At 42.9% G+C, this 13,032-nt stretch overlaps 1 protein-coding gene across 1 annotated transcript in view; it reads right to left on the bottom strand.

Moving 5' to 3' along the window:
• Positions 1-13,032, bottom strand: part of cUnh8orf34 (chromosome Un C8orf34 homolog) — a gene marked incomplete at both ends in the record, with an annotated part of 151,245 nt that overhangs the window by 65,155 nt on the left and 73,058 nt on the right. Inside the window, one exon of the mRNA XM_080543604.1 lies at positions 11,170-11,221. Coding sequence (XP_080399730.1) covers positions 11,170-11,221 — 52 coding nt within the window. The remainder of the gene's footprint in view (positions 1-11,169; positions 11,222-13,032) is intronic.

Below are 13,032 nucleotides of genomic sequence, written 5' to 3'. Positions count from 1 at the left end.
GCCCTTCCGGAAATGTCATCTGTGCCCTCTTGTGGAAGATTGGCACAGTTCAGCGTTAGGCCACTCTCTCTTCACTCACTCACTCACTCACTCTCCCTCCCTCTCCCTCTCCCTCTTTCTCTCAGCTCCCAGGGCAAAGAGCACAGAGGCAGGCAACTTTTCTCAGCAGAGCCCCCCCCTCTCTCCCTCACAGCCTTTGGCAAGGCACAAGCACCTCTCCGTTTTATGGAAATGTATTAGAGAAAATAATATCAGCCCCAAAGCCCTCAATGTTTTGACTGGGCTTAAAAGGCTCTTAAACTTCAGCGTGCTATGTTCATAAACTAATTTCCAACTGTGAGCTAACCCGCCACTGACATCATGGAGAAACGCTCCGTTATCGACCAATTTCCCCAGGAAACCCAGATGAGCCATAATCGATCCCTCATCGCTCCTCTTCAACACGGGCCAGAGTGTGACATTAATATCACTGAGCAATCTAAAGGGGATTTCATAGGCAGCTTCTGTCCCGTTGAGATGATGCAAGAGGAGTGGGATGACTCAAAGTGCCGAACCCATAATAGAAACCATTCGGTGTACAAATGGAGCCAATGCACAGAAGTCATCTACTTCAATCTTCAACAAATCTTTCAGTAATAAAACAGTTAATGGTTCATGCTTGGTGCCAGTGCTGAATAACTCGATAATTGCCGCTTTAGGTTGTACTTGGAGGCTAAAGAGATCCTCACTGGATGTACTAACATTGAGTTTTGTTAGATAAACCTACTGAACAAGAAATGGAGGCCATCGTTGAAATTAAGGCTGATCCTTAATACTGTAACAGAGGCCAAAATGAGGTACCCAAGAAGAACAACATCTGCACCAGTGAGAGATATCCATGCAAAAAAAATCATGAATAAATAATTAGGGTTAGGGTTATTTGTGGGTAGTGGTGGTCTAGTGGATAGTGAGTTGGACTTGTGATCGGAAGGTTGTGAGTTCAAATCCCGCCTGAAGCCACACCACTACTAGTGTGCCCTTGAGTAAGGCACTTAGCCCTCAGTTACTCCAGGGGGAATGTCCCTGTAATTCGTAATTGTAAGTCGCTTTGGATAAAAGCGTCTGCTAAATGGCAAAATTATTAAATTAAATTATTATTTGTTCCAATTATTTGTATTGGACTGTACACATTTAAGAATCTTTTCTACAGTATGGACTTAACTGAGAAGAAAGAAGGAGCATCAGAATGTACATTAGCAAAGCCTGTCGAGAGTGAATTCACAGAACACAGTTGAAGAGAAAGGCAGCTATGCAAGCAGAGGTGGGCTCGTAGCCAAAATTCTACTACACTGACTCCGACTGTGTCTGACTGAGTATTTCACCTCCCCTACAGGTAATAAACCGTGTCAAACGAATGAATGATCATGGTAAAACCCTGGTGATACAAGGTTGCCCTCCCTCCCACACACAAACAAGGCAACAAGCCCTGCTTTGAATGCCAAGAAGAGGTGTCTCCGACACATCCAATAAATCCACTTCACAGTCTTCTTCGTGTCCTCTCTTGTGCTGGTGTTGGTGAGATCATGTCAGACAGTTCGCGTATACATCTAAATGATACAACACAACTATGTGTGTGTGTGTGTGTGTTACAAGCATTACACACATGAGCGTGTGTGTGAGGTTTTCATGTTCAGCACTTGCTACCACTCACAGTTTTCCATACCGTATGGTACAAGTTGAGTAAGTAGTAACCATCTGGCTCCAAAACCAACATACATGGTTACTATCTGGCTCCAATTCAGGTAGTTAGTCAAGTTGTTAACCCTAAACCATAGGCCATCCAACACTGTGTGAGATTTCCTCCAGCAAGCCAAATATGGGAATGACATGTCCCCGTTTGGCAGTTCATACTCTCCAAACAGCATGCTGCGTAACCTCTTGACCGTACAATTTAGCTAAGCAGCAACCTGCTCTTGTGGCTCAAACGACCTGTTGAAGTTTCATTTGTGAATAAATATTACATTTACAGCCATTCATACGAGAAAGTAAATCACGGGGGAGATTTAAGCAGTCCTTGGGGTGGCTGCAGTTAAGGACAGAGTTTGGAAAGCTGTTTTAGACATCCACTCAGTCCTCACTCGAGGAAATAAAAACGAGACCCAGAAACCGGAAAGCGTTTGCACAGCCAGAGTAAAAAAAAAAAAACGTATGACTCAAAACTCAGAAATTTGTTCTAGCTCTTAAAGTACAGTGAAAAAGTATGCAGATGTTGGACCGCGTCACACTGATCTTAACGTCTTCAGAGGAGCATGACTGCAACAGCTCACAACAACAAAATAGGCCTTTCTTCACTCCTTGCTCTGTCATGTCCCAGACCGGGCCTAGCTGAAGCTAATGCATTGTGAGGGCTGCATAATCCCACTTCCCATCACTTTCCCTGGGAAATTGAGATCAGACTTTTGGCAGCAACAGATCCTGATGAAGACACAGTGGTCTTAGTGTTTGGGAGGAAAAAGCTGCAAAACACTTCAGATGTTACTCACACAGCGACAATTAATCTATCCCCCTCGGTTTTCCCCTCCTACGAAAACGCAGCTCAGTGGCCCTCAACCACACAGTCTACTGACCACGGGGAAGCTGGGGTCGATGACAGTCCAACGGCGTCCGACGTTTTGCCTACTGCACTTGGCCAGAGTTGGGCCTTTACTGACTAGAGCAGAGAGCAGCAAGTGTGGAGCAGCTGGGAGCGGTGTAACTATCTCTGGTGGGAGGCAGCGGAGGGCTACACCTTTGTTGTGTTCTGGTTTCCATGATCAGAGCCGTCGGAGGGTACTAAACATGTATGTCCTGGGAGCTCCTCCCGTCCCCTCCCCTCCCTGCGGGAATACATGTCTGGCACCCCACCCTTCCTCCCCACATCCACGCTGTCACTTGGAACAGAGGTTGTTTGGAGCTCAGAGAAACGCCGACAGAACGCCCAAGCACACTGTACTGACTCAAATGCTTCTGTAGAATGTGTGTGTAAAGTGACCACCTGGGTGTAAAATGTGTTTACAGGCATACTACTGTATGTATGTTGGCTGTAAGTAGGCGATGGAATGCTCTCTGGCAACGATGCTTGCCGGGTTTGATCGAAATCAGACACCATGTGATAAAACAACACTGTCACTATCAAACATATTTCTGTGATGGTAAAGCAGAATAATACAAATCATTTTTGCCACAAAGATTTAATCATTGTAGTTTGACCAACTTTCTATCTAGTGTACCCTCCCACAAATGCGTGTCTCCTAAGGCTAAAAGAGATGAATGGCCATGATGACAATACATTAGTGCAGGGTGATTCCAATTAGCATCTGTCAGGAGTATTTATGAAGGCGTCGAGTGCCTACTGATCTTGTTTGCCTAGCCATGGTAAATCACAGAGAGGAGTAAAAATATTTGCTTTGTGTAACATCTGGATAGAAGAAATCTCCTTAAAAGACATGACGTGACTAGTTCAGATGCCTCTTCTAAGTCCCAAAGTCTTTTGTTACTTAATTCCTGATCTCATAATGTAGCTGGAAGCTTGCAATAGCATTTTATCACACACTATCATGCACATCACTCACTCACACAATAACAAAAACGTGGAATAGAAAATTATTAGGAGGGACTTAACGGATAAACAAATAGCCGACTCTGAAGTGGAGGTGAAGCCAAGACGAGTTCCTGGCCACACACTTAAGCCATCCCAGTCATCCAACAGCCTTTGGCGCAACGCTTTGAAAAAAAGTGTAGCTGGCACCAAATTAAAATGAAACTGTATGAGCACACATAATAAATCACTGCTTAAATAAAAAGCCATATGCAGACGCAATAAATTCCCTTGCAACTTTATATGTAAATGAACATAAAAGAGGACAGATCTGGCGGTATCAGGGCCAGCTATTCAGGCGTTGGAGAATATATAGGACAGTGAAATCAACTCGCTAGGTGACATAAAACCGAATACTGTGGAAGTATCACACACTGGCCTAGGGGAGTCGAGCTGTATGTGTGGGAGAGAGAGAAAGAGAATCTGATCCATCATCAGCCCTCAACATTTTTACAATAGGTATAAATATCATCACATTAACCATGCCTTTGTCTCCTTGCCATAATATTTTGTTTCAATCCTCTCCAGACTGGGATAAAACACACACGCGAAAATGAAAACATTTCCATGAGACGGTGCGCCACAGGACCATGCTCAGATCCTCGCGCTTGAAAGAATAATAACACTAATATGGGTCTGATGATTCCCTGGGCCTGGGAGAGAGGCGCTGAGTTTGGGTGAGTCATCTGACCGAGGTCTGAGCCTCACCCACCGCACCGTCTGCCAGCATACCACACACACACACACACACCCACACCCACACACACACACACACACACACACACACACACACACACACACACACAGCCTTGGAGAAGAACTCTCACTGTCTGGAGGCCTGACCGCGGCATGGTCAGTGAGGAGAACCATATAGTTGTTTGAGTGTGTGTGTGTGTGTGTGTGTGTGTGTGTGTGTGTGTGTGTGTGTGTGTGTGTGAGTGTGAGAGAGAGAGAAAGAGAGAGCTGTAGACTGTCAGGCCTCACACATCAGCCCTGAACCAATGCACAGCACAAGTAGTCCATCTCCTAAAATTGTTGTCAACCTTAAACACAGCTGCCTGAAAAGTATCTTAATTAGACAGAGGTCTCAATAATATTTCTGCTTATCCATCTACACCATAATCCTCAACAGGAGTGGTAGCTCAACGTTTTGGAATGAGGGAAGACAAATGATGATCTCAATGCAGCGGATCATTCAAAGATTCCAGTAAGGCCCAATATCTGGGTTAGGCCATAGACAGCAACATAGGATTCAGACATTTCCCTGTCATTTTTCAGGCTTGACAAGATAAAAAAAAAATACTCCTTATGTAATTAACACAGCAAATGTTCATAGCTGCCATCTCTTGTGGGTAAAGGTAAATAAACTGCCTCAGCACAGACATGGAAAATGTTGGGGGAAGTCTCAGCCAAATACAGAATACACTTGTTTCATAGAGACAGTATGTCCTTCAACGCTGCACAAGTCAAGCCAATCCTAACAGCGCCAGTATCCAAACAACAATGATTGATAACTCCTTGGTCGGGCTGCTGAAAGGGGATGTTCAAAGAACCCTTTTCTTTCATGCTGAGAATGTTAGTAGAGACATCATACAAAGTGTAATGAACAAATTCTCCAACGGTTTGAAAGGGAGGAGGTCCTTTTGGATTGGGATATTGACACACCCCAGCAGAAAGGATGTCAACAAAAACTCATTCAGTGGAGTAAATGGAACTGTGTATAGTACATTATCAAAAAAACAAATATTTAAAAATAAAAAAGGGGGGGAGGGGGGGGTGTAATCTGGATACTGGGCTTACCTCAAATCGAGTGGGCCTACTCAAAAAAACAAATAAACCTACATTATCAGGTCCACTTATAAAAACGTCTTGGCATAGGCTACAATGTGTCTCTCTTGGAAGCGGACTTTGTTGAAGTAGCCTACTGTGAAAACAAAATGGCTTTATATGTGTGCTTGTATTACAGCACATGTTGATTGCGTTGACATAAGTTGCTAAATAAAAACGGTCAAAGGCGAGGTCTGGCTCATGTTCAACAACAACAACAACAACAACAACAACAACAACAACATGACTGCCACAACAGTACGTGACGTTAAGGTTCCATCTCCATTTTTGTCAAAATTGAGTTGTTTTTTTACATAATCTGATCCATTAGGTGTTTGCCTGTGTGGTGTTATTTTTAAAATGTTGACATTTTTGAGTTAGTAATTCATAAAATACAAAGGTTCCATCTCACAAAACATAATGGAATGTAAAAACTTTGACGCTCAATATCTCTGAACTACCCTAAACGGAGATAGAACCTTATAATTCTAAGCTCACGAGTAACATTCGTTCCCAGGAACCTTACCGTTGCTGTATGTCTCTGTCGTTACGCTGTCTTCAGGCTTTTGCTTTGGTTGTGTGCCATAAATGTGTGCAATAAACGATTATTATTAAAACATTTTAAAACGTGGACTATCGGAGATATTGGAATGGCCAATGGCGGAGCATACGCAGCAGCAAGGTGTAACGTAACCAACTCAATTGGCGCGAAGTCCGTCTTGCAGATTGGATGTTGCCGCTACTGTTTGTTTGGGTGAATTAAATGCTTTCTCTCGTCGGTCTCCACTATTTCATCACACAGTATTCATTTTTGAGTTGGCTGCATGCAATCCTGTTATGACACCTTTTGGAAACCCAAAAGGGGGATGGCCTGGCTCATGACAGTTCATTGGCTAATTGACAAACTGATGAATCAAGACCACACACGGTGTGAAGCGACGCCATCCAGAGTCATTTCTGGAAGTTTCCTTTTTAGACTGTCAGTAGCCTAAATGTTGTGTTCAAGATGATTATCATTAGATATGTAGGCTACCTATCACCTAATGTAGGCGGCTACCAATAAATACTACTAACAAGGCTACCTAGAAATTACTCACCCAAGTCGTGACGTTAGAATTATAAGGTTCTATCTCCATTTTTGTCAAAATTTAGTTTTTTACATAATCTGATTCATTAGGTGTTTATTAATGCCTGTGTGGTGTTATTTTTAAAATGTTGACATTTTTGAGTTAGTAATTCATAAAATACAAAGGTTCCATCTCACAAAACATAATGGAATGTAAAAACGTTGACGCTCAATATCTCTGAACTGCCCTAAACGGAGATAGAACCTTATAATTCTAAGCTCACGATGAGTCATTTCTGGAAGTTTCCTTTTTAGACTACAGTAGCCTAAATGTTTTGTTCAAGATGATATCATTATCATTAGATATGTAGGCTGCCCATCACCTAATGTAGGCGGCTACCAATAAATACTACTAACAAGGCTACCTAGAAATTACTCACCCAAGTGCTTTTAATTAGAGACCAGTTTGGGTTAAAAGTGGCTCATAAGCCTTCACTTCCGAGATGTCGTTTTCACATGAACAAAACAAACTTGAAAAAATTAACACTGAGTAAAAACACACTGGAGGAAGCATTTAATTAGGCAGGGGGGGAAAAAGAGAGCCTTTGTTGGAGTGAAAAAACAATCTTCCTTCATTCTGCTTTTTATCTAACCAGCAGTAAAAACATGCACACATCCCCTTTTGATTGTGCGGGGAGGAATTAAGTCATGATGGTAGGCCTAATGACTTCGATATGGAGTCCCTCCATCCATCCACACCATCTAAAGCTGATCAGATTGCTATTGTGTGTCGTGTAGTAGGCCCTCAGTCTGTAAGGCCTCTGTATGGCCTTCATGGCACAGATGGGCTTGACGTGTTCATTGGTTCAAGTACTTTGGGTGTTCTCCATCAATTGCTTTTGGAATGGTGGAGAACATTCTATGGGAATGCTTGACGGAGATTACTGAACAGGAGGTTCTGTTGATGAATGTCTTAGGATTCATTTTCCAAATAGTTTTGCGGCTTCTCACACGCATGCACACGTGCACACACACACACACGCTAACTCTCTCTCTCTCTCTCTGTGGGAACATTGCAGAGCAGTACTGAGACACACTTCATACTCCTTCAAAGCATACTTATACTATAGATTTATTTGTGCTCTATGGCAGATTTAATCCAACTCTGTTCAGTCGTAAATAAAGTCGGGATGGTCAGATGACCGCTGCTGGTGGTCCGGACCTCCAGTAATTGGAATGGCATTCTGGGTGGCCCAGTGGGTTAGAATGGGCCCGGTTTTTTATAAAGTCTGAATAGTAAACATTCATACTGTAGGATGTTAGAGGTTTTTGAACTCATGGAAGATAATAATAATAAGGACATGACACAGATCTCCCTCGTAGTCAGTCAGCTAGCTTGTAGGGCTAGATGTGGTCCTTACCATGCAGTATGTCAATGGAGTCCCATATGTGTGTGGACTAATAGCTGTGCTTACCTCTATGATCTCCCTGATTCTGAGGACAAAGCAATAACTGTCCTTCTCACCACACAAATACAATGTTAAAGATGTTACATAGCGGTATGGGTTCAGCAAATCATATTTATGGGTAATGACACATCAAGATGTTCTTATATCTGCATGGAGGGATTAAAGAGAAAGTAACCTTTGTTAGACATCTGTGTGGCAGTAACTAAACTCCCCGGCGCACAGAATGTCTTGTCTTACTCCTCAGCTCAGCCTCTTCATGCTTTGATAGTTTGCTGACATGACAAATGAAAGAAAGGGGCAGTTAGCACAGTGGTGATCTGTGAAATAAGAACAGATGGTAATGAAACCCTACATAGCGCTGCTACATCAACAAAGAGACTGAATATCAGATGTGGAAATTTCTCACTCTTAAGAAAGACAAACTTTGTTGAGAATTAGACAGACTAAATCAACACACCCCGCGCACATCATGATTATGCCAACGCAACACATTGTTGCCCATCCTTTTGCAACCCTTTCAAACCACATCCCTTTCCACTAAACGTGAGTAAATGTTCATGTGGAAATACCTGGGATATTAATCCACATACCATGTTTTATTAAATGTTTTTTTTTACATGGGAAGCAGCTGATGAGTGTTCTGAAAGATCCCTTTACAGGAATCACCCTGGGTGAGACCAGGCTGGGACTACAGGCTTTCATTAGGCCACATCCCGTTTGTAGAGAGAGGGAGTTCAAAAGACAGGGTTAGGGTTTGGCACGCCGCACCTCAGCTTGGTTACGTGTGTGTGTTTGACTGTGTGTGTGTGTGAGTGTGTGTGTGTGTGTGTGTGTGTGTTTCACATGGAAAACTGAATCTAACACTGACGTCTCCTCCACAGCGCTCAGACAACCACAGTTTAACTAACACATGCCCAGGCAAACACACACAATTGTTAGAAATGTAACTGTGGTCAGTGGGGATTTTTTTTTTGCTCATTGCCACTGCAAGTGTTTGAAGCACGAGACATAGTACATATAGATCAAATGGATCAAATGTCTGAGCTGAAAAAATGAACAGTAATTGATAATGTCTTTTAACAGTTTTAATCATGTAAAACATGACATCAATCTCTTCCAGGTTTTGTCCATGGTTCAGTGCATTAAAAAAAAGCTTTTCCATTTTCAATTCACAGGCTCATGTAAGTATTAACGTGTCAACAGTGATAGAAAAGTCATACCTATAAAAGGAACAGGTTGATACAGTAGTGTATTGTATGAAACATCATTGTGTACTGTATACAATGATGTTTAGGAGTTGAATCAGGGATCAGGGCTGAAATAACATCCGTTGTAATGTTAAAATGTGTTTCAAGTGATTTTGGAACAGAATTTGGAAATTAAATAATGAAAATGATTCTATTCAAATCAAGGTATCATCTGAACAGCTTGAATTATAGTCCTGCGATAGCTACAGTACTGTACTCCCCAAGAAAGCAATGCAACTTTAGTAAAGTACCTATCAGGAGATTGCTTCTAGACATATTGTATGTTACCAACACAAAGTGAATATGCAGCACTTTTCGAAACATTATTTTGCAACAACAAAATGCTATATTTTATTGACTCCACAAAGGAGGTTTAACAAGCATGCTAAAAAGGCAAACAAAAATAAATAGTTAATCGTTATAGTCCATACTCTAAAGTAATATATTCCACAATATTTCACACAGCTTCTAAGGGCTACATCATCTAAGAAATATCAACCTCTGTGGAAAAAGTATACAATCTTTTTTTTTTTCTTGTGTGAGTTATAAAAATAATGGTCTCTGTACACAATATTCAAAAATGCCCAGTGGTTTGCATAATTGTTTGATTGGATCAATGTCTCTGGTCTTCGTCACTATAGACCTGTAAAAAAAAACAAAAAAACAACGCAAAGACAAAAACATCAGTCTCCTAGAAACAAGATTCAGGCGCATTCAACCGCTAATAAGAATAATAACCCCTGGCAATTACAATAAAACAGCCTTTAATATTTGAACATGTCAAAGATAAACACGAGGTGGAAAATGAGGCCTTGTGCAGACGTAAGGTTCCAGGGGCCCCATATTTCATGCTGTGACTTCTCAGAGATGAGTGATGGGGGTGACTTCAGCACCCAGCTTTGGGTTGGTTGCCATGGCACTGCTCTGCCCCCCCTCTCTCTGATAGCCAAAATGCCGGCGCTCTCGGATCTCCCTCCAGACTGGCGCTCTATGACTCTGGGAAATGTGGGCAAGACATCTCCCACAGCGCCAGAAGAAGGAGAACCGCAGACAACCCCTAACCAGAAACCTCGCTCCCAAAACTCGCTTAAAGAGTTGACGCTGTCAGCCGCGCGTAAACTCTGCACCCAAGTGACTTAATGGAACTGGGCATCAGAGTGCCTCTCTCTCTCCGCAACATGGCCGCCCTCCACCAATCGCATTTCAAACCGTCCACGTCTTCCATCTAGCCCATGTGGGTAATTGGTCGGTCTATAAATGAAGGTGGAGGCTTCTGAGTCACAACCGCCATTGGTGGTTGCCGGGGTAACATGTGGTCGTTTTGGGGAATGAGGTCATTGACAGACAGACATTGAGGCACTGTCAAATAAAGGCATTCTCTTAAAGGGTTGCCCAATGTAGTTCATGGTACTAATGAGAAACATGTTGTCTGATTCTGGCTCATTGGATGCTGTTGATCCGTGTAATATCCCTGCTACTGTGCAGTACCTGGAATCATGCTTTCTCTTCGTGCTTTTTGTGTCTAAATGTTATGCTTCTTCAAAAGGTGTTACAGTCTTTAGTGTTTGAACTTGTGAGGTTCATACAGGGGAGGCTGGTGGAAGTAGAAATCAGAGGACGGGCTCATTGGAATGCTCGGCCTCTGATTTCTAAAGCCCAATGCACACGGCGTGCGATTTTGTCGCACGGCAACATTCGATTCTCCATTCACACCACCGAAGTATGGAGAATCTAATGTTGTCCTGCGACAATATCGCATCGCACGTCAATGCACACGCCGTGCGATATTGTCGCAGGACAACATTCGATTTTCCATTCACACCCACTCACTTCGGTGGTGTGAATGGAGAATCGAATGTTGCCGTGCGACAAAATCGCACGCCGTGTGCATTGGGCTTAACTCCACCAGCCTCCACTAGTTGAGTACAGCATACGGATTATTACTGACGCTCACCTGAAAACACTGATCTCTTATTGGCATCTCTCACTCCACCGCCTGTAAATAGATGAGAAAACATTATACATACATTGACGAGTCAACAGTTTAACATAACTATGGGTCCGTTATGAAAACATTGAATGTGGGAGATGGTAAAGGCTTATAATAAGGACTGACATATTTTATCTTCACTATGGCAATATCAGTACTTAAGTATTGACCGGATCACAGATACATGCACCGAACACTTTATTAGGAACACCTGAAATAATAATAATAATAATAATAATAACTTTAATTTATATAGCGCCTTTCAAAAAGCCCAAGGACGCTTTACAGGGGAATGATCGGACAGACAAACAGAAAACAAACAAAACAAAACTGAAACAATGACTAGGGGCCAAAGGCCTTGGAGAACAGATGAGTTCTGAGGACTAGTTTGAAGGAGTCCAGGGTGGGGGCGTTGCGGATCACTGTGGGGAGGGAGTTCCAGAGGGTAGGTGCGGCCACGCTGAAGGCTCTGTCTGTACACCTTCTTGTTCATTTAGGTGGTGTAATGGTGCCTGAATGCTAAGCCTATTTGACTGCATCCCTTCATGGCCACAATGTACCCATCTTCTAATGGCTAGCATGATAATGCACCGAGTCACAAAGCCAAAGTCGTCTCAAACTGGTTTCATGAACATGAGAATGAGTTCAGTGTTCTTCAGTGGCCTTCCCAGTCACCCGATCTGAATCCAATAGAACACCTTTGGGATGTGGTAGAACGGGAGATTCACAGCTTGAAAGTGCACCTGAAAAATCGATGGCAATCATGTCATCGTAGTTCAGAATCTCAAAGGAATGTTTCCAACATTTTGTGGAATCAATGCCACAGAGATTTTTTGAGAGCAAAGGGAGGCCCTACCCAGTATTAGAATAATAAGAATAAGGTTTCTAATAAAGTGTTCAGTGAGTGTACTTTCACTAGACCCCTTGGCAGGTGTAAACATACTCTATAGAGCAGTTTGGACTCAGACTGGAACCACAGGGGGGTTGGAGTGAGGCAGTGGTGAGACTTCTTTTCATCTCCATTGGGGTTAGTGTGGTTACCCCATTGTGGAAGCCTCTAGAATAACAGGAAATAACTATGGATCTTTTTTTCATTATTTTTCGCTCTTACCATAGACTTGGCGCCAGCTCAGACACATGCACTGGCATGGCAGTGGAGCTTGGAAGGGGTGTCACACTGCCAATGAGTCCCCCATGCAAATACACATACGCGTGTACACACACACACACACACATGCGCGCACACTCACACGCGCGCGCGAGTCAATCAGCAGCTATAGCACCCCATGAGCCCTCTCTCACGCCAACTAGCACTTTGTCACGTCTTGTGGCTAGGTCTCTCTCCATCTATTTCTCTCTCGCTCTCTTTCACTCTCTCAGCAAGTCAGCCTCTCTCTCCCGTCTAGTGCGTGGCTCACATCCTTTATAAACACACAGCTGCCATAGCCAAGCCCTAAGGCAGCCCCCCAGAGTCTATTAGCAAAATACATTCACTCATTTCACCAGATATTCATTTGGCAAAATAAAGGGTCCCCATGAGGAACATGTCATGTACGGTTACATTTCCATTTGATTGCGGCGTGTTTGCGTGCACAATGTTTTGTTTGACCGAAATTCCTGTTTCATGAGGTCCATAAAGCTTGGCCCTGCAATCCCCAAGAGTGTTTGGACTCTCTGTTTGACCAGCTGATCTAGGGCCTTTTGTTTATTGAGAAAAATAGCGCAAAGATCAATTTGAGAACATTTCCATCACTATTCTGGGAAAGAGGGAAATTGAGCCAAATGACATGACATAAATAGTTTTGTCTGGCTTAATA

This window comes from Nansenia antarctica, assembly GCF_963989245.1.
Source record: "Nansenia antarctica genome assembly, chromosome: 12".
Lineage (NCBI taxonomy): Eukaryota > Metazoa > Chordata > Actinopteri > Argentiniformes > Microstomatidae > Nansenia > Nansenia antarctica.
This window is presented reverse-complemented; position numbering and strand designations above follow the sequence as displayed.